The sequence below is a fragment of the Solanum pennellii genome, chromosome 5 (genome assembly GCF_001406875.1).
Source record: "Solanum pennellii chromosome 5, SPENNV200".
NCBI lineage: Eukaryota > Viridiplantae > Streptophyta > Magnoliopsida > Solanales > Solanaceae > Solanum > Solanum pennellii.
This window is the reverse complement of record NC_028641.1, coordinates 75,051,435-75,070,882: the sequence shown is the minus strand read 5'-3', so window position 1 is coordinate 75,070,882 and position 19,448 is coordinate 75,051,435. Positions and strand designations below refer to the sequence as shown.

General features: G+C 36.2%; 3 protein-coding genes across 6 annotated transcripts; 1 reads left to right on the top strand and 2 right to left on the bottom strand.

Moving 5' to 3' along the window:
- The first annotated feature begins 88 nt into the window (after positions 1–88).
- On the top strand, positions 89–5,918 carry LOC107018952 (ultraviolet-B receptor UVR8). Of its 3 annotated transcripts, XM_015219550.2 has the most exons (11): positions 89–406; positions 1,104–1,177; positions 1,262–1,346; positions 1,942–2,061; positions 2,152–2,385; positions 2,541–2,780; positions 3,061–3,104; positions 3,706–3,888; positions 4,196–4,286; positions 5,182–5,225; positions 5,326–5,918. In XM_015219550.2, the coding sequence occupies exons 1-11, from the start codon at positions 184–186 to the stop codon at positions 5,446–5,448; spliced, it is 1,461 nt and encodes a 486-aa protein (XP_015075036.1). In that variant the 5' UTR covers positions 89–183; the 3' UTR covers positions 5,449–5,918. The 3 variants fall into 3 exon arrangements, with proteins under 3 accessions (XP_015075036.1, XP_027772775.1, XP_027772774.1); XM_027916974.1 differs by lacking the exons at positions 1,104–1,177; positions 1,262–1,346 and having other exon boundaries at positions 1,942–2,024; positions 2,169–2,385; XM_027916973.1 differs by lacking the exons at positions 1,104–1,177; positions 1,262–1,346.
- A 242-nt stretch (positions 5,919–6,160) lies between these two features.
- On the bottom strand, positions 6,161–10,535 carry LOC107018730 (CASP-like protein 5B1). Its single transcript, XM_015219290.2, has 3 exons — positions 10,173–10,535; positions 8,349–8,481; positions 6,161–6,628 (listed from the first exon to the last, which is right to left on the bottom strand). Exons 1-3 carry the CDS (start codon positions 10,301–10,303, stop codon positions 6,431–6,433), a joined length of 462 nt encoding a protein of 153 aa, XP_015074776.1. The 5' UTR covers positions 10,304–10,535; the 3' UTR covers positions 6,161–6,430.
- Positions 10,536–11,010: 475 nt separating this feature from the next.
- On the bottom strand, positions 11,011–18,205 carry LOC107018738 (protein YIPF1 homolog). 2 transcript variants are annotated; one of them, XM_015219297.2, is made up of 6 exons: positions 17,955–18,205; positions 14,724–14,763; positions 14,562–14,636; positions 12,745–12,910; positions 11,616–11,883; positions 11,011–11,468 (listed from the first exon to the last, which is right to left on the bottom strand). In XM_015219297.2, the coding sequence occupies exons 1-6, from the start codon at positions 18,006–18,008 to the stop codon at positions 11,277–11,279; spliced, it is 795 nt and encodes a 264-aa protein (XP_015074783.1). In that variant the 5' UTR covers positions 18,009–18,205; the 3' UTR covers positions 11,011–11,276. The 2 variants fall into 2 exon arrangements, with proteins under 2 accessions (XP_015074783.1, XP_015074782.1); XM_015219296.2 differs by having other exon boundaries at positions 14,559–14,636; positions 17,955–18,204.
- Positions 18,206–19,448: the final 1,243 nt, after the last annotated feature.

The following is a 19,448-nucleotide window of genomic DNA, read 5'->3' as shown; positions in this document are numbered from 1 at the left end:
TCAGCATCCGACGTGTCATCCTCATTGGCTCGAAATTGATTCTCCTTCTTTTTTTTTTTTCTCTCTCATAAAAACGTTTAGGGCACCTTTCAAATATTTTCGCCAACAAAACACACACAGAGCAGTGAGATTATTAGTGAAATTTATCATCATTTTTATTGTGATTTTTGCGAAGTTGTGGGAATGAATGGAAGTGAATTAGGTGAAGGAAGTATGAAAATGGAGGTAATAGAGAAGGAGAAATTAGTGTATATGTGGGGGTATTTACCGGGAGCTATGCCGCAGAGGTCGCCGTTGTTGTCTCCGATTATTGTAGGAGTTCCACAGCAAGGTATTGGTAATGCAGGAAATTACTCATGGAAGGAGGTATGTGGTGGTGGTTGTGGATTTGCTATGGCTATTTCAGGTGATATATATATATATATATAAATTCCTTCCGTTTTTAGTTTGATTTTCTGTTTTCGATTGAGCATGTGTTTGTTTGGGTTTGGGTTAGCTTACGCACGCCTCGATTAATTTTATGGATGCTTGTGCTTGTGATGTTGAGAGAAGTAGAAGAGTGTATTTTGTATGGAGAAAAATATGTTTCAATTTTCTCATGTTTGATTAGTCAAATAGTCACTGTGCGAAACTTTTTTGTTTTTGGAATGTGGAGAAGGCAAAAAATGCTTATAAACTGATCATACCAGCTTACAAGCTTAGTCATGGATATTATTTGAAATGAAGTTTGGATTGTTTTGTAGTATTTCATCAGCTCTCTAATTTAGTTGACACTTTTCACTTCTCGAAATTAGAAGTATGTGAACTTAGACTAGCATTTCAGAATGTATTTGACCAACATCTTTTGTATAGTTTTTGAATGTCAAAATTTTAATAGTAAAATATTGAGTTAATCTAATCCAATTTTAGCTTCAAAAATTAGTCAAATTGGCTCTTATGAAGCGAAAAGTGCCTCGTTAATTGGGATGGATATCACTTCATAGTACTAAGTCCTACATTGAGTTTCAAATAATCATCTTTACGGTTTCCCATCTTGTTATATCTGTGCTACTTGACTTTCCTAAATTGCACCTATTATGCTGTTTTTTACTACTCTTTATCAGATTTTGGAAAGATCATTACATGGGGTTCAACTGATGATCTAGGACAATGCTATGTGACATCAGGGAAACATGGGGTAATTCACTAACTTTGCTTACTCCGCTTAATGACTACTTATACGTGACAAATCAAAATTACCTGCAATTTCTTACTTTTGAAGGAAATTCCGGAGCCTTTCCCCCTTCCTGATGAAATTTCTATAGTAAAAGCCGCAGCGGGTTGGGCACATTGTGTTGCTGTTACAGGTACCCTAAGCAATGTTAATGTTAGTGGTGCCATTAATCTTTGAGAAACTCAAAGCTTGTGTATTTTGTGACTTGGATTTTTAGATGTGGAAGTACATCTACTTCAGCTTCCATTATGATCTCCTCCTTCACTAGATTTGGGTACTTGTAATTCTGCTGAAAAGATACAGGATTGACTATCTTATGTGTCCCGCATTGCTTGAGGGATGGGTTGTTTGTCACCGCTTGAGGTAGATTTTAGGATTAAGTTAGGCCTAAAGTGCATTTCTTATCATGATATTAGTGTCAAAGCCATCTCTGTTATCTTGTGTCGCGATGTTCGGCCATTAAGTTATGATATGTTATCTATACTCTGGTTGGCAGGGGTTGCAGGGTGGTAAGTGTCCCACATTTGGTTGAGGAATGAGTTGTTTGTCTTCTTATACGTTCTTGGCAATCGTCACCCTTTGAACTAACTTTGGGGTTGAGTTAGGCTCAATGTCCATTTTTTTTTGATTAGTGAGCTCTATATATTTGTTACCATGGTTTATAGGTTCTCTTTTTATTTGTTTTCATAATCCCTCATTCCAACGTGTTTATGGAACCTTAAATGCAGAAACTGGAGAAGTTTATACATGGGGGTGGAAGGAATGCATTCCTTCTGGAAAGTTTCTTGGGGAGCAAGTCGTAGACAAGGAGGTAAGCGACGGGCAGAGTTCATTCCCAGCACAGCAAGGTATTTTGGATTGGCTTCATTGTCAGAAAGAAGCACAATCTGCTATTTACATTTTACATAGTAATATTTTGAAGATTAACTTTATCACAGTAAGCCCTCACCCCCAGGGATCGAGATCCAAGGTTGGAGCAGCACCTGGTATAGAGACTAGAGGGGGAGAGGATGGTGCAAAACGTAGACGGGTATCATCAGTGAAGCAACCAGCTGAGAGCTCATCCTCAGGTGATGAAGGTCTCTCAGCATTGCCATGTTTGGTCACACTGAATCCAGGGGTGCGGATTGTTAGTGTAGCAGCTGGTGGGCGGCATACACTAGCATTATCAGGTAATTTTGTGTATGTCTTGGATAAACTTCCTTCAATGCATCATACAATTGTCTTTGCGTTCCTGGAACATCATTTGTTTACATTGCCCTTTATGAATTATACAGTTACATTGCCAAAGATTTTCCAAAGAAGAATAACATTTTTCTTTTTTTAGATATAGGACAAGTGTGGGGTTGGGGATATGGAGGGGAAGGACAGCTTGGCCTAGGCTCCAGGATTCGAATGGTGTCCTCCCCACATCCTGTGCCATGCATTGATTCTTCTTCTTTGCGGAAAGAGAGAGTTATGGGCCTTTCTCACGGATGTCCGGGGTCAGAGGGACAAGGCCTCAGAGTTCCTGGGAATTACATCAAGAGAATTGCCTGTGGGGGCCGACACAGTGCAGTGATTACAGGTTTGTTTTCTAGTTCTTGGGTAGATTATTAGGATATTCAGTCAGTTGGTTATACTAATATTTCAGCACTTGCTTATTACAACGAATGTTAATCATCACTTATCAATTTTCCTACTTCATGTTGAATATACATGTTTATTTTTCATATGACTGATGTTTTTACTCTTTCAATGTGTTCTCTATTGGTACATTATAATATACAGCGTCCCTCTTGCAGTCCTATAATTTATTTCTACAATAATTTCTACTTATAATTTATTGCTGCTGAATTTCAAGGTAGATGCTGGAGCCTTGTTAACTTTTGGTTGGGGATTGTATGGACAGGTGAGTTTCTTGGGATCAGTTTATTTCATAGTGGATTTAAGCACTGGAGTTATTTAAAATAAGCTATATTCTTGATGAAACAATAATCACATCTTTTTTCTTCGCGCGCGCGCGCATGTGCCTACATCCATCATATGTGTTGTGTATATCCATCGTATGTGTAATAAAGTAAAGTAACATATGCCTTGTGATATTATTTTCTTCTACACCCAATTGGGCTGAACTTGAAGAAATTTGCATCCACTATGTCGTAGCGCGATGATCTTTTGAACAGTAGAAACTTGAAACTTGACCACAACAATACTTACGTATTTCCACTTCTTCCATAAGAAAGAACGTGTGTGTATATATATATTACCTAACAAGAGAAAGAAGAAGGAATATCAACTCTGTGAGCTCCTTATGCCAATGCCTGAAGGTGAATTTGAATTGAGAATTTTCCTAAAGGTGCTATGAACTTGGGAAGGCATAGTAAACTAATGGTAATTGTAGGACCTCCCTACAACTATATATAATCATATGTTCCCTTTTGATATATTATAGGATTCTCTTATTTCCGTTTATTTAATAGTATATTAAGCATTGATGCTGCATTTTCCAGTGTGGTCAAGGGAGTACAGATGATGAGCTAAGTCCCACGTGTGTATCTTCATTACTTGGCATCAGGATAGAAAGTGTAGCTGCAGGGCTCTGGCACACTGTATGTATTTCTGCTGATGGTGATGTATATGCATTTGGAGGGAATCAATTTGGGCAGTTAGGCACTGGGGCCGAGCAGGCTGAGGTACAATTTTGAACTTCTGTTCTTTCCCTCCTATCCAACTCTGTAGCTCGTTAGTACTGTTACAACTGTTAATATGAGAGGCTTCTAAAATCTGGGTAACATATTATACGGAGAAGTGTGATTTGCTTACTTGGAAATACTGGCAAAGTTGATTTTCCTCGGGTAAGGTTTGTCACAATAAATTTCACATAAGTGCACAGTAGGACATTACCCCTTCAGTAGCTTTCCTATGTTATTTCACTATACCAAAACTCCTGCAGATCTTATACAATCTAGGATAATAACTTTTACTTTTTACCTATATCAGACACTACCTCGGCTCCTGGATGCTCCAAGTTTGGAAAACATGCATGTGAAAGTTGTATCTTGTGGAGCACGCCATACTGCTGTAATCACAGGTATGACTCGTATCTGCATCTCAAAAACTTTTCTCCTGCTAGACATACTATGTTTAGACTCATCAGAAGCTTCAGTTAATTGATGGGGCTAATTAGATGAAAATTAAGGTGACAAAGGAGTGTGTCAGTATAGGGTCAAAGAAACTTCAATATTGAAGAATAGTTGGAAATGTAACAGCCTGCTAATTAGTCTAGTGAATATGATAATGGGGAGTAATCTTTTCTGTTGGTGAGCGGTTTCAGAAACCTCTTGCAAATGGCTATATCTATGTAGCGGATTCTCTGCATGTAATTATGTAATTTTTAGGAGAGATCTCTTTCATTGATTAATAGAGTAGGCGTGATGGGGGTCCACCCATGGCAGCATAAATTCTTGATGTACATTAACTAAAGACTTGTAAAAACTTATAGTTGGACAAGCTACAAGGTCCTCAATTTCATTGGCTGAACGCGCACAATACCCTTTTTCCCAAAACTTGTTTTCTTTATTATGATCAATAACTTGGGGTTTACTTTCTTGATTTGATATGTAACTATCATAAATATATAGTTGAGATATCCGAGGGGAGGAGTTAAACGTCACTCAGTGAAGTGATTTCTCCTATAGCCAACACGTGGTTGTTGAGGTGTAGGAAACTGTCTTTCTTAAACCAACATGGTCAACAAGGCATGAAGCTTACATGATTGTTTTTAGTGGTGTGGTGAGTAACTGGAAAGAAAATGGATGCAGTCACACTCTTTTTGTAGGTCAAAATTTACTCTTATCCTTCAGATAAGCTGCTCAGTTAGCTATCTTCTGGATGTATAGTAACTAACGTCTTAACAGTTGTTCATTCTAGAGAGTGTTTCTTCTTTTTGTTAAGCTCATAACCTTTCTCCTGTTTGTTTTATGAAGGTGATAGCAAAGTATTCTGCTGGGGGTGGAACAAGTATGGTCAGGTAGCTATAGGTGTTTCACTAGTTTGTTAAGATCAATTGTTTGGCATTATACAAGTGTTTACGAGCTATTGAACAAATGAATTCGTTCATCTTTGTGCAGCTTGGACTGGGTGATGTGATCGATCGAAATATTCCATCCCAAGTCTCAGTGGATGATCATGTACCGATAACTGTTGCTTGTGGATGGTGGCACACACTTCTACTAGCTGAATCACCTACTTGAACTACTACTCATCTTATCGATGCAAATTCACCAGTTTTGCTAGGTTAGGTACCTTTGGTTCTCAATTCAAGATTTGATATGTGCATATGGTACATATAGTAGTTTGCTTGCATATATATATATATATATAAACTAGCATGGAGTCAAATTCTTTAGTTGCAACAATAAGGTGGTCATCGTCATCCTACCAAGGCAGCAACATGCAAAGAAAGATATCGTCTACCTATCGTGTCATGTCAACTTAGGATACAGTGTAAATCCTCCTCGCTACTGGATTTTCTGATGTATCGAAGATACTCTGGTATGTTAGAGCAGCAACTATTATAGCTTTTAAGGGTTCTCTTTTTGGGTTCAGATGTTGTTAGACTGTTGTAATTTATCAATCTTCTGTCTCTGATGTTTAGAGTTTGTGCATGTATATAATGGTGGTTTGAAGGTTTTATGAGCAAGTTTCAGTTACTTTTTTCTTATTTATTCATTTAGTTGATAGTTTTAGCCAAAGTCCATTTGCAGCAGTTCACTGCTGATATTATTTGCATGTACACAATAATGTCTCACAGGCAAGTAAACGGCACTACACTTGTGAGGTACGTTGTTGCAGGCAACAAACGCCAGTTAACGCGAAAATTGAAGTGCACAGTAATTAGCCTAGAATATGTTCTGTCTTCGATTGACTAGAAATAACAAGGCAAGTGAATTGGTTTATGAATTATGATGTCAAAAGCAATGAAACACAAATTGTGTGTTTTCAACTTGAGTGACATCTTACTTCATGAATCCATGGCATACACTTTGTATTACACAACCAAAAAAAAAGAAAATGGTTTCAATTAGAAGATGCTCATTTCCAAATATGATGAACCTCAAAACAAGCCATTACAGGGAAAACATAGTTACTACTTCCTGTACACAAGTTCTCAAAATCAGTAATATTCACAAAACCATATGAATACGTGGTAGCGTACAGAGAAGGGACCTTTAATCAAGAGGCCGCTAGCCAAAACATGACACAGGAAGAAATGGCAAGGAAGAACCATGAGAGGAAAGCCAAAGCTACTGAAATTTGAAACATATGGCAGGACAGCTTAGGGGTGGATATGCACATATTTGTATCTTTAATAATCAAAACTACCACGCCGGCGGATGAGCATGCAGCAGCAAGTGATAAAATGGCTGTCACCTGCATCATGATAATATTTACAAAATGAATGCAAAATATGTCCAGAAATTACATGCAAAAGATAAGCTGTAGTAGTCTTATTTAACATAAGAGGAGTGTTTTCTTTTTAGATAACCGATTATTAGTATGCCTAAGATTGCCATAAGACCTTCTCCCTCTTGGAATTTGGCTAATCAAAAGGATTTTACTTCACTTTAAGGAAGTCAACGATCAGCATTACATTAGCTCGCGCTGATGCATAGAGTACAGGAGAATATAGGATGATAATTAAGTGAAGTAGCATTATATTGGTTTAGCCAGAATTCACTATCCTTTATCACAGTAATAGAGCAGTTGGATTAGATATGATGCATCTCCATGTTCATTTTATGTAATATTACATAATCTCCAGTAGGATCTCAAAGATTCACGAATCGGGAAAGCATTCCAATATCTTGCAAGTTTTACTGTATCAGACTTCAAACAACTAAAAATGCTGAACTGCTAGGATTGAATATTGTAAAAACAGCAATTGTTCCAGCAGAAAATATCATATGCAAAGACTAGAGTGAGCAACATCATTTTACTAGTCACTCTCAAAAGGTCTATTATTAGTGCAGTTACCAGAAACCATAACTTCTTCCCCTGATGATATGAGACCTTTTAAAGGCATAGATTAGTGACAACAACACCATACCAGTATACACACGTGGGATCTGCAGAGAGTGGAGGTGTACGAGACCTTACACCCTACCTTTGTGAGGTAGAGACTAGAGAAGTTGTTTCTGATAGACCCTCAATTCAAAGCATTTTAATAAGGATAACTTAATAATTTCTTTGAATCCAAAAGACACATGATTCATAAAAGGATATGCACAACATTCCTTGTCATGCATTAGTCAAGCTACAATAGCCAGAAAACATGTTCATAGTGTATCTTATTCCAGTGCTATGGGTAAACCGGATGGTATTAGAAATTTACACACAGTCAGGACAGGGAAACATAGAAACGATGTGTGATGGTAAGTGGAATTCACATAACCATAAGTTTGCTCTCTATCTCATAACTCATAAGAAATCAATGAAGTTGGCTTTTTTGACTCCAGCAAGCTTGTTGGAATGGATACAACCTTGGATCTTCATGAGCGATATGAGGTGCTTTTTTATTTATTTAAGTGCGACATGACTTGTTAAAGCAAAAGGGAATAGTAGTACTACATACTAAAGATATAAATAAACATATTGAAGAGAGACAACACATTATCACATTTCATATATAACTTATATAGACTGGTTTGCTAGTTTCTACTACTTGTATCAGTTCAAGTGCTAAAACTTAGTATCCAAAAATTTACTCTGGCGTCCCTAATGATGGTATATTTCATGTCATCCTGATCCTGCTTTACTTGCTTGTCTTAGGAGTTGCTATAATTGGAAAAAGATGATTCCGTCTTTGAATTTCGGATCTATCATGTTCCCATACTTGGAAAGTTTTCTAGACTCAGACACATAAAGTCATCTTAAGGTTATAACAGCTGCATGTATCACCACAGTGCGCACACATAATTTTTTCTTTTCCATTGAGCGGGAATGTTGATGTATTTCGAAGTAAATTCTTATACTGATAAACTAGAAAAGGAATATATATACAACACTTCTCATCTGATTGGTGTGAATGTTAAAAGATTACCCACTGATAAGCATCTATGCATAAAATAGAAAATAGAAAGGAGAAGATTACCCAATCACCGATTACAAGCAAGCTCAAAAAGACGTAATTCCTCAGATCTCTTTTCAATCTTAAGGCATGAATATCCAAGCAGGCAAGTGAGAAGCTCCATATTACTTGCAGCCCCATTGACGCAATTAAATAGCTGAACCAAGAAAATCATGTAGTTGGAGCATGAGCAAAACTATAATCTTATTGAACAACATAAGAGAAAGAAGTTACTACATGAAACTGAATGCATTTCACTTAGCAAATTGTCAAAGGCAAAGCAATTTTACTGCTAAGAAAGAGCGTTCAGCTAGAAAGTCATGATTTGAAAAGAAAATTGATCTGAGAACAGAACAAAAAGATAGTAAAAAGAAAGAAACAATAGGAAAGTTGCTTAACATATTGGAAAAATACTAATTGACAACAGACTAATACTTTCAGAAGCAACTATTCAGAAATCTTAGCCTATAATGGATTTCCTAAGTGTCCAATAACAACAAATCATCAGTCTTTAAAGTAGAATGAGATTATTACAGATTCTTAAAGGTGAGGCAAGTTAACCTACTATCGAATTGTAGCTAATTATTAATTTGGTCCGATAGATGGAAAATCCTGCTATACTGATTACTGAAGGCTACTATCGTTAAGGAATATAAATGCATTTAATCCATGTAATCAGGTTTTCATGCAGTCAGTGTCCAATTTCGAAAACAAATGTGTCTTCCAATATCTGGAGAGCAAATTGTGACTTGAAGCCAAAGACTGAAACCTTCAGCATTCAAAGAGACAGAACTTTATTTTTACGGATAGAAAACTGAAAGGAGGATACGAATATGTTGAACGAATACAGAGGAAAGTTCAGCAACTGCGGATAGATAAGGCATGTTTTCTCATGCTATAATAGCCTAAGGATTATAATTTTTCCAATAACGGTGTGTTTGATAAGGAGGAAAACATTTTCCAGAAATGTCTATCGACTTCCCCATTTTTGATTGATCAAATGTCTTGAAAAATATTTTCTCTAGCAAAACAAGTTCATCAAAAATTAGGAAAATGATTTCCCTGGTGGAATCAGAGATAATAAGTTCCACAAGTGGCATTTGCTTATTATCTCCACCCCCACCCCCTCTCCTCCTCCCCCACCTTACATTACAACACCCTGAACTCACCCCAACCCTTCATCTCCCACTAACCCACCAAGCTCTTGGTACAATATTTTCTATTTACTTAACAAACACAAGAAAATAAGTAAGATTGTCACTTATCAAGAATTTCTTTTTCCTAGGAAAACATTTCCTTCATACCAACTACACCCTAAATCTACAAACTAATTTGGCATTAGCACCAATGTTTACCAGAGTAATGTAATCTTTAGCTCAGATTGATTGAATGACGCTTTGCTATGTCTGATGAAAATAACTAACAAGAGCCCCCTTCACCCATCCAATGAAAGGTTAATGCAGTACAATAACTGGAACTGTAAACATCACTTTCACAAATTAAACACTAAAACTTCCAACAACCAAAAAAAATAAAAAATCAATTAACATAGCCCCATATATGTATCTGTTTTAAGTGTGCATTACCACACCCACTTCAATCTATTCCACTTCCTTTTATCATCATCAACAACAACATACCCAGTGTATTCCCAAAAACTGCAGCCTGAAGAGGATAGTGTCGAAGCTAGGATTTTCGCTATTTGAAACAATTAAATATACACAGATAAACCTCCTTAGTCCCACCTAACTCCACGCCTCCAACAGACCCATCACAAATCAGTTCATTTTGTTAAAAGGAAACTAACAAAGCTATAAATAGTAATAGAGAGAGATAAGGAGATACTACCAAAAAGCAGTACAAGTGGCGAAACCATGAGAAGAAGCCATTACAACCATAGAAGCAGCAGCAAATAAACACTGACCCATTCGCAATACCAACCCACTCACTTTACCTGGACCTCCAAACAACTCCTTCATCCTCTTTCTCTCTCTTTATCTCTATAACTATATCGAATGCTTGTTCATTTACCACAAAATCACATACAAACTCCTTTACAAAACTAAAACCCTAGATCCGATCAAATTGATTACATGAACAGTTCGAATCTACAAAAGGAAAAAAAAAATGGAGTTTGAAAGGGATATGTTCTTAAGGTCTTCAATAACAACTTGAGTATGACTACTCCGACTGATACTACTTTATTTTAACACTAAGAATATTTGTTCTCATTTATATTTTAGTATCCAATATAATTTTTCAACGAACTAGATTTAATCATAAATGATCATATCACCATTAGTTATATAATTCGGTATGAAATTCCTTCGAATTTTTTTAAAAATATTTTAACTATATAAGGTCTATTAGTAATATAACTTGACATGAAATTATGCTGAATTATTTATCTCATTAAACAATTTTGAACTGATATAAAAATGTCTAGAAAATTTGAAATAACTTTAGAGGTTATTTATATTGATGTCGATTAGTATACAAGTTCTAAATGACTATGGGGTAAGAATCTAAAAATATTAACAATTATAATATGAGAATAAATTGACTCTAAAATCTAAATATTTAACAATATTCACACTAATATTTAGATTTTTTTAATGCAAAAACAGTAGGAAAAAGACCCATAAAGAACAAAAACAAAACAAAAAAACCTCCAATTGAAAGCATGTGGGGAAAAAGTCAATTTTTTTACTATAAGCTTCATTCATGAAAAAACGTAATGATATACCTATAGACCAAAAATACATAATGCAACATGACTTCTCTACAAGTTTTCTCTGTTTGTACTGTCCACTCTTTGCTTCACACAACTATGCAAACCACTGATTAAATGGTGTACACCAAACACACCAGAAAAGGGAAGAAAACAAAACTCGAACCACACTTTTGAAACCGCGAGTTGAGCATACAACAAGCATAGAAAACGCGAAACTTTTAAGAGAAGAACCACATCTTGATGAAGATTGTCAAAGCTGCTTGCAGAGCAAAAGAAGCAACCAGTATAATCATGAGATCATCTGACTGTACATAGGTTCTGAGGTTCAACGCGACGAAACTAGCTGATGTTGTGGCAGCAGCAATTGTGATGGTCCACCTAAGGAACTCGACAGGGATGATCAACAGAAACTGAAAAGTGGAGAAGACATAATAGGATCTTAGTGAATACATGTTGCCAAAAATTAAAGAAAGAAAACATGTAATTCTCCCTTATTGTTATGTCAGCAATAAGATTAAGAAGGGTCTGAGTTATCCAGAGAAAAATTATATACTTACGGAGCTCAGAACTAAAACAAAGAGTGAATATCCCCACAAGCACCAGAAGCGTATCAGGCTAGCACTTGTACCCATATACCGAATCAAGAAGTAAAACCCTAACGGCACTAGCAATGCATAACCATATACTGAACAGGCTGCCACATTCACATAATTGACATCAAAGTTCCAAGAACTATTGCTATCGCTCTGCATCAGGTATGTGGCACAGTTCCCGATGGAAGAAAGGACAAACACTAAAGTAGTAGATATCCAGACAAGCCCGTAACTGAATATGCAAGAACAGGAGCAAGAAGAACAATGTTAGGTGGAGATATTTAAAAACTCAAATAAGTCAAGGACAGCACACTAATCCCACATTACAAGGCGATGCAAGATATTAAACAGAACAAGAGAAAAAAGACTCGCTATTGAATTGCTACTGTACAACATATCTAAGAGAATGCTTCATCAGCAGCTTTAGAGGCTCCAGAACTGAAGCAAAGATTATTTTGGCTTTATAGATTATAACGTAGTTTTATGTCTCAAAAGACAAAAGCTAATATACCAAATTCCCTCATAGAAGAATTAAAAATTTGTACATCAGAACTGCAAGATACAACATAGGACACCAACATGCAGAATTAATCATTATCCTAGAATGAGGAAATATTATACACAATCTAACAGCAAGAATACGGACAAGGCTCTCCATAGAAACTTCACTTCATGAAATATACATGTGATCAGCATCCCGTTTTCTAATAAGTATGTGTTGAGCATCCTATTAGAAAGACTTTAGTTCTTTTCACCACAACGGTTCTTAGCAAGTTTGAGTTTCAATACCGAAACAGAAGTTTTTGTTTGCATCTCTTTTTCAATTTCTTATAAAGGATAATAAGCTTCAAGAACCTTAACTGGCCAACATAACAGATAAAAGAGAACGAAGAACGAGCACTAAATTAGAGTTAAGAACAAAATTCATATAGATGCATAAGTGTATGTATTTATGGAATATGGAAACTTCTGTTCTGTTGTTCAAATTAGCTTATATTTCCTCAAATCTAGTTAAATTAATCTATATATTAGCAACTGACAAAACTTAGTTGCTTTCTCACCATGTTTCTATAGTTATATACGTAGGACTTACAGGTCAGGGTTAGCATCAATCTTGCTGAAGAAATCTCCAGTAGTAGGGTTCAATGAACTCATCAATCTGTTCAAGACAAGGTCTGTATCCACGTTAAAATATTCTGTATAAGATGACACGCTAAATACTCCATTCCACCTGTTTGTTGATTGCTGCCCATCTCCTTCTGCATAAAATAGGTAGGTGTTACTTGAACTAATGGAAGCTGCACGCCTACTACTTCTGATGTGCTTTATGAATTTGGATTACATAACAAGCATATGCACACCTTAAAGCATCATAGATGCCTACCAGTCATTACAAGAAGGTAGGTTTAACAAGTCAAGGTTGGTACCATATGGCAGAAAGTAAGCCCAAGGGACAATAACATAAAAAGAAAAGGAAGCAAGTAAGAAAGGAAAAATTCAATGTTAATAGTTCATGCAGATATGCAGAAGCTAACTGCACAAACAGACTCTGTATTTCAGACTCCAAATTCACGAAAACTAAACTGCAGCCTTCCCTTTCCTTAAACAGTGTGATGTTAACAATGGATTCCTCTCTGTGGTCTACAAAATATTACCTAAATAGATCCCATCGATATCACTATATGGTCATGTCATGTCTCAGAAGTATGAATCTTTCTTTTCTCCTCAATCTTTCAACAGTAAAAACACCACTCAGAATTTACAAATATGCAGTTTGTGCTCTACTAAAATGAGGGGAGACTTTTTCAGCAAGAAAAAATTTCAATTGGAGCATTATATACACCGTTAAGTGATATTGTTTCCAAATTAGCTACTGTGGAACCATAAACAATAAAGCAATAGTCTTATGTGACGAATGGTTATTAAGGGTTTGTTTTCTTTTGGATACATGTTAGTCAAGGTAGTAATAATTTGTTGTTTAATGCAATAAGTTTATCAACCAAATTAAGGAGCAAGATACCATGCTTTTACACACACCCAGAGTCTTTCAGTTCACTTAGTTGTTTAAGAAAGAAGCCACCACTGCTATTTTGTAATACCCAGCCAGAGATCTGCTTGAGTTTTCTTATTTCAAATCAATATTTACATTCACTAAAATATGGAGGAAAAAATAGCTTTTGTAGAAAGTTATCTGCACATTTGGAAATACATATACAAATTGCAAGACCTAAACAAATAATGGACTTATGTCGTTGTCCAAGAAATAGAAGATAAAACCGATACTGTAGCAATCACCTAGAGCCACCAGTGGCAGTTATTTCCTGGTCTGCTATAAAACTTCAATCAGAACCCATTAGTCCCATCTTATGTACCATTCTCTCTTTTCATAACTAATGATGTTTGGCACAATTTCATGTAATAACCTAAAACGATCCATAAGTCTCAGAATCAATCCATTAATAGAAATGAAACTTCAAACTCATATACAATGTGTTGCATTGAAGTAATTCTATGAAGGTTAGGCCATACCCTCCTTCTTTAGTGAGATACTAATATACATATAGATATACATCCCAAGCCCAGCCTTTACTGGAAAAAAGTTCTATATACATTTTCAACAAATAATATATATTTGCTAAAAATATTCAAGTCATACTAACTCTATAAGTCCTCTGCAAGTCTCAAAATCAAATTCATTAAAACAAATTGAACTTCAAACTCATAAATGATGTTTTCTTATTGAATAATTCTCTTTGCATTTTTCAAACTAGTCCAATAGAAAAGTTCATTGCAATTATCATCCACCATCAAAATGACATGCAAGTCTACCAACTTCCTCAATATTCAGTGAAAAAAATTATGTCATATATCAGGAAGAAGGAAATACTAGTATCTAGAAAGACATACCACCTCCAAGAGTTTGATACCCTCTTCCTGCATTTGGACCATTATTTGGAGGAAGTATGGGAGAATTTGCTGCAGGGGCTGCAAACAGCATTAATAGATAAGCATAAGTTTGTTATTCAAGAGAGCTATCAAGAGTTATAACAAATTCCTATTACAGGAGGGTACCTTGTGGTTTATAGCTGTTCTTTTCTTCAGTGACAACTGCCTGTACAAGCGTCCCAAGCAAATACTAGAGTCAGTTATCAGGTACGATTGATATTACTTTACAAACAATCAAACTGACACTAGATATGATTTTTGGTTTAAAACTTTAGATTCCCCGAAAGAACTAATTCCTGAGCATTGTTGAAGCACTAAAACATAATATTTCAATGAAGTCAGATCCTATAAAATAAGTTGTCAAATAAAACTGCATTCTATTGTAGTTTTATCAAGAAATAGTTATTAATCCAAAATCCTTTCTTTATCATTTCAACAAAAAAGTTAGTCTTCATTTCAAAAAACTCTTTTATAATGCCTTTACAATTTTGAGCAACTTTGCATCATAACTGTGAACAACACCAGACCCAGTATAATCCCATAAGTGGGGTCTAGGGAAGGTAGGATATATGTAGACCATACCCTACCTTTGTGGGGTAGGGAGGTTGTTTCCAATACCCTCGGAATCAAAAGAACTGTAATCAAAGCAAGATTGAAAGGAAGATAATGGCAGCAAAATAGCAAGATACACAGAGCAAATGATGCAACAGATAGTAGTGAAATTTGACTAATAAGATACTACACGAATACTATCTAATACTACTGGATAAGGAGAAAATGAGAGAAGGATATTAACCTCTGTGTCTCTCCCACATAAAAGTATGACAACACTCACTTACTTAGTACCCTTTTACCCTAATCCTCGACCTCCATATTTCATATATAGAGTCGCATCCCCAGTTTGCTGAAATTGTGTTATGTCTTGTCTAATCACCTCTCCCCAATTCTTCTTCGGCCCATCTCTATCTCTTCTAAAGCCTCTTATAGACGATCTCTCACAACTCCTTACTGGTGTATCCGCGCACTTCCTCTTCACATGCCCGAACCATCTCAACTTCACTTCCCTCCCCTCATTTTGTTCGTCTCAAAGGCCACTCTCACCTTGTCATGTATAACTTTGTTCCTAATCTTATCTCTCCTAGTATGCGACACATCCATCACGCATCTTTATTTCTACTACCTTCATTTTCTGAAGGTGTGCGTTCTGGCCAACACTCTGCTCCATACGATAGTGTAGGTCGCCCCCTACTCTATAGAACGTACCTTTAAGTATTGGTAACATATTCTAATCACACAGTATCCTAGACAAGAGCCTCCATATCACCTACCTTACTCTAGTACGGTGAGTGACATCCCTGTCAATCACTATGTTTTCTTGGATAATAGAGTCAAGATACTTGCAACTTCCTCTCTAACGGCTGACTTGTGTATCAATCTTTACGTCCACTTCCATTCATGCATTGCATCACTGGACATGCACCCGGGTACTCTAATTTAGCCCTACTTAACTTGAAACTTTTTGATTTTAAGACCTATCTCCAAGCCTCCAGCTTATAGTTAACTCTACTACGGTCTACGTGTCTCATCGATCAATACTATGTCATCTGTGAATAACATATACCATGACACCTCCTCTTGAATATGAAATGTCAGTTCATCTATCAAGGCAAATAGAAAGGGACTAAGGGTTGATCCTTGATGCAACTCTCATGATCGGGAAATGTTTTGAGTCACCTCTCGCTGGCCACTACGCTTACCCCGAGTCTTTGCTTCATCATACATGTCCTTAATAAGACTAATATAAGATACATGTACACCTTTAGACTCCAGACATCTCCAAAGAAGCCCCCTAGAAACTTTATTGTACGTCTTTTCGAGGTCGATGGACACTATGTATAAATGTCTCTTCCTACCCCTATATTGTTCCATCAGTCTCCTTACGATGCATCATAAGTTTTGAGGATTCAAAAAACACTATATTCGAAATCAACTACCATATTCAACAGTTCAAGTACAGCTACCTCAAAGATGTTAAAAGATACCCATCTTAGTTCATATATTTTCCAATTATTAGTAGTGTCACACAATAGAAAGAAACAAATCTTATCATAATCAATCACAAAATTGCGAATGTAGTTAGAAATGTCAGTACTTAACCAATAATCTGTTTTTGAAATGTTTTTTTGTTTTTCCCCCTTAGTCTCGATGGTCTATCGGAATCAACCTCTCTCCCTCACCTCTGAGTTAGAGGTAAGATCTACTTACACTCTACCCTCCCCAGACCCCACTGAGTGGGACTATATTGGGTATGTTGTTGTTGTTGTTCCCGCCTTAGTTCAGAGTTATACATACTTTTCCAAAGAAACAAATAATCATAATAACCAATCAATAAACAAAGCCTCAATCACGAACTAGTTGGAGATCAACAATGTGGATATAGCAAATTTTCACTCTTCGAATGGAAAAATCTCTCTAACACAAAAGGAAACAAATTAACCACAAGAATCAATCAATCAACTATGCCTTTCTCCAAACTAGATACTTTCTACTACATTGAATCCTCAATACCAATTCCGCTCTAGTTTAATCCATGAAATCCCAACATCGATAATAATTTGTCTTTTAAGGAACATTAATCGTTCTATAAAAGGAAACAAATTTAACACAATGAATAACTAAAGTCTCAATATAGTGAAAATCTCAATAAATCATACATTTCCACTCACAATCACTCCATTAGGGATAACAATTGATCAAATCAACTATGCCTCACTCCAAACTGGGTTTCCACAACATTGAATCGTCATCATTACCAGTTCCACTATATTTGAATCCAATTAATCCCAATATAGGTAATAATTTGTCTTTCAAGGAAAATAAACCACTCTAAACCTAAAGGAAACTAATTTACCTCAAAGAATAATTAAAATCCGAATGTAGTGAAAAATCTCAACAAATTATGCATTTCCCCACACAATCAAATAGTAATTCCACTTTAAACAAATCCAATTAATTCCAATGTCGATAATAATTTGTCTTTTAAGGAACCCTAACCACTCCATACACCTAAAGGAAGCTAATCTACCTCAAAAAGTAACTAAAATCCCAATATAGTGAAATCTCAACAAATTATACATTTGCAAACACAATCAAATACCAATTCAACTCTATCCAAAACCAATCAATTCCAATATCCGTACTAATTTGTCTTAACCCTAACCGGTCTGTAAACCTAAAGGAAACTAATAAGCTAACTAAAAAATCACCAATGTAGTGAGAATCTCAACGATTTGGAAAAATCCACAAACAAAAATAAAATCTACCGGAAAAAACTAATGCGAAGTGTAAAGTGCTTACCGGTACTGAGCCAACAAGGTGACTCGTCGGGAAATTGGTGTAAGAATCGTCCATCGGATTGTATAATGAAGACAAATACGAAGGAGATCAAGCAGCACCGATTGTTGATAAGATTAACGGTGAAATTTCCTCTTTGAAAGTTGTTTTGGATTACTTAATGAAGAAGCTTTTTGATTAACGAAAATGGAGGAGGAAAGTGACCGGTACGTCTGAACAGCGACGGAGTCACGCGTGTTTAACGAACATTTACCCAGCGCGCCATTGAGAATAGAGAATGGGCTTGGAGCACATTACGGCCCATTACTTGATATCTCCTAGGCCCAAATGGATGTCGATATTTTATGACCGATTACGAATTGAACAGAAGAAAATAGGGGAACTAAACAAATGTTGCATTAATACAAGAAACTTACAAACATATTTCTTTTACATTGTGTAAGACCTCGAATTCGAGAAAGGCTAGAAATGGATCAAGTGGAAAACTCACAAGCCTAAAAAATGGACCATGGAACCCTCCACGGAGCCCCAGACGGACCGTGAAGGGGATCACTATCCATTAAAGGGCTCGTGGTAGGTTTCTAGAACCTGTCATAGGCAGGCTTCACTTTGATGGGCGCCTAGACGATCCATGGTGAGGTTGACTGACCGTCAAAGTGGTTATCAAGTGGGTCAATTAGAAAGGGTTCCCCCTAGCCATTGGTCAAGGGTCACGAGTGTCATAACGGCTCGTGAAGCTCTAAACGGACCGTGAAGTCTTCCGTGAAGGATTTTTATTGGACTTAGAGTGCATTGTCAACTTCAAATGAACATATCTTTTAACAAAAAAAATTAATTATGTGGCTCATGACCTATATCAAATTAAAGATCTCTGAGTCCTCTTTTCAACGTCATCGAATTTTCCTAATTTCAAAATATGAGTAAGAAGTTATGCCCAAAATAGTAAAGTCCTGTCAGGCAAGATTATATCACTACCCGTTTGACGGACCATGGTGCTGATGACGACCCATTTTGAGCTTCCAGTGACCTAATTCGACAACTTTGTCAGGGGTTGTAGGGTATTTTCCTAATCATTTTAAAAGAATTGGGTGTAGATAGGATGATGAAGCTTATGAATTATTGAAAAGAATTTTTAAGATAGATCTTATTTGTACATTGGTTACTTGATAGGCGTACCAGATTAAGTCTTAACCTCTATAAATTGGTCCTCTCTCCACCCATTAGGGTTACCATATATTCTCTACATGGATTCCATCGCTGACAGCTATGGTAAAATAAAGGTAGGGTAAAGAGGTAGAAATCAATTTACGGCTAATTTTGCTTTCCTTTGTGATGATGTCTTCCGTATCAAGTATGTGCCCTTAACTATCTTTATGTGAAATTATCGTATTCAAAATCATGATGTGTATTATATTACTCAATCTTACACATGAAAGTATGTTTATGACTCAAGTAAGCTTATAGATGATAGTGTTTATATGTTCTATGAACCTTGGT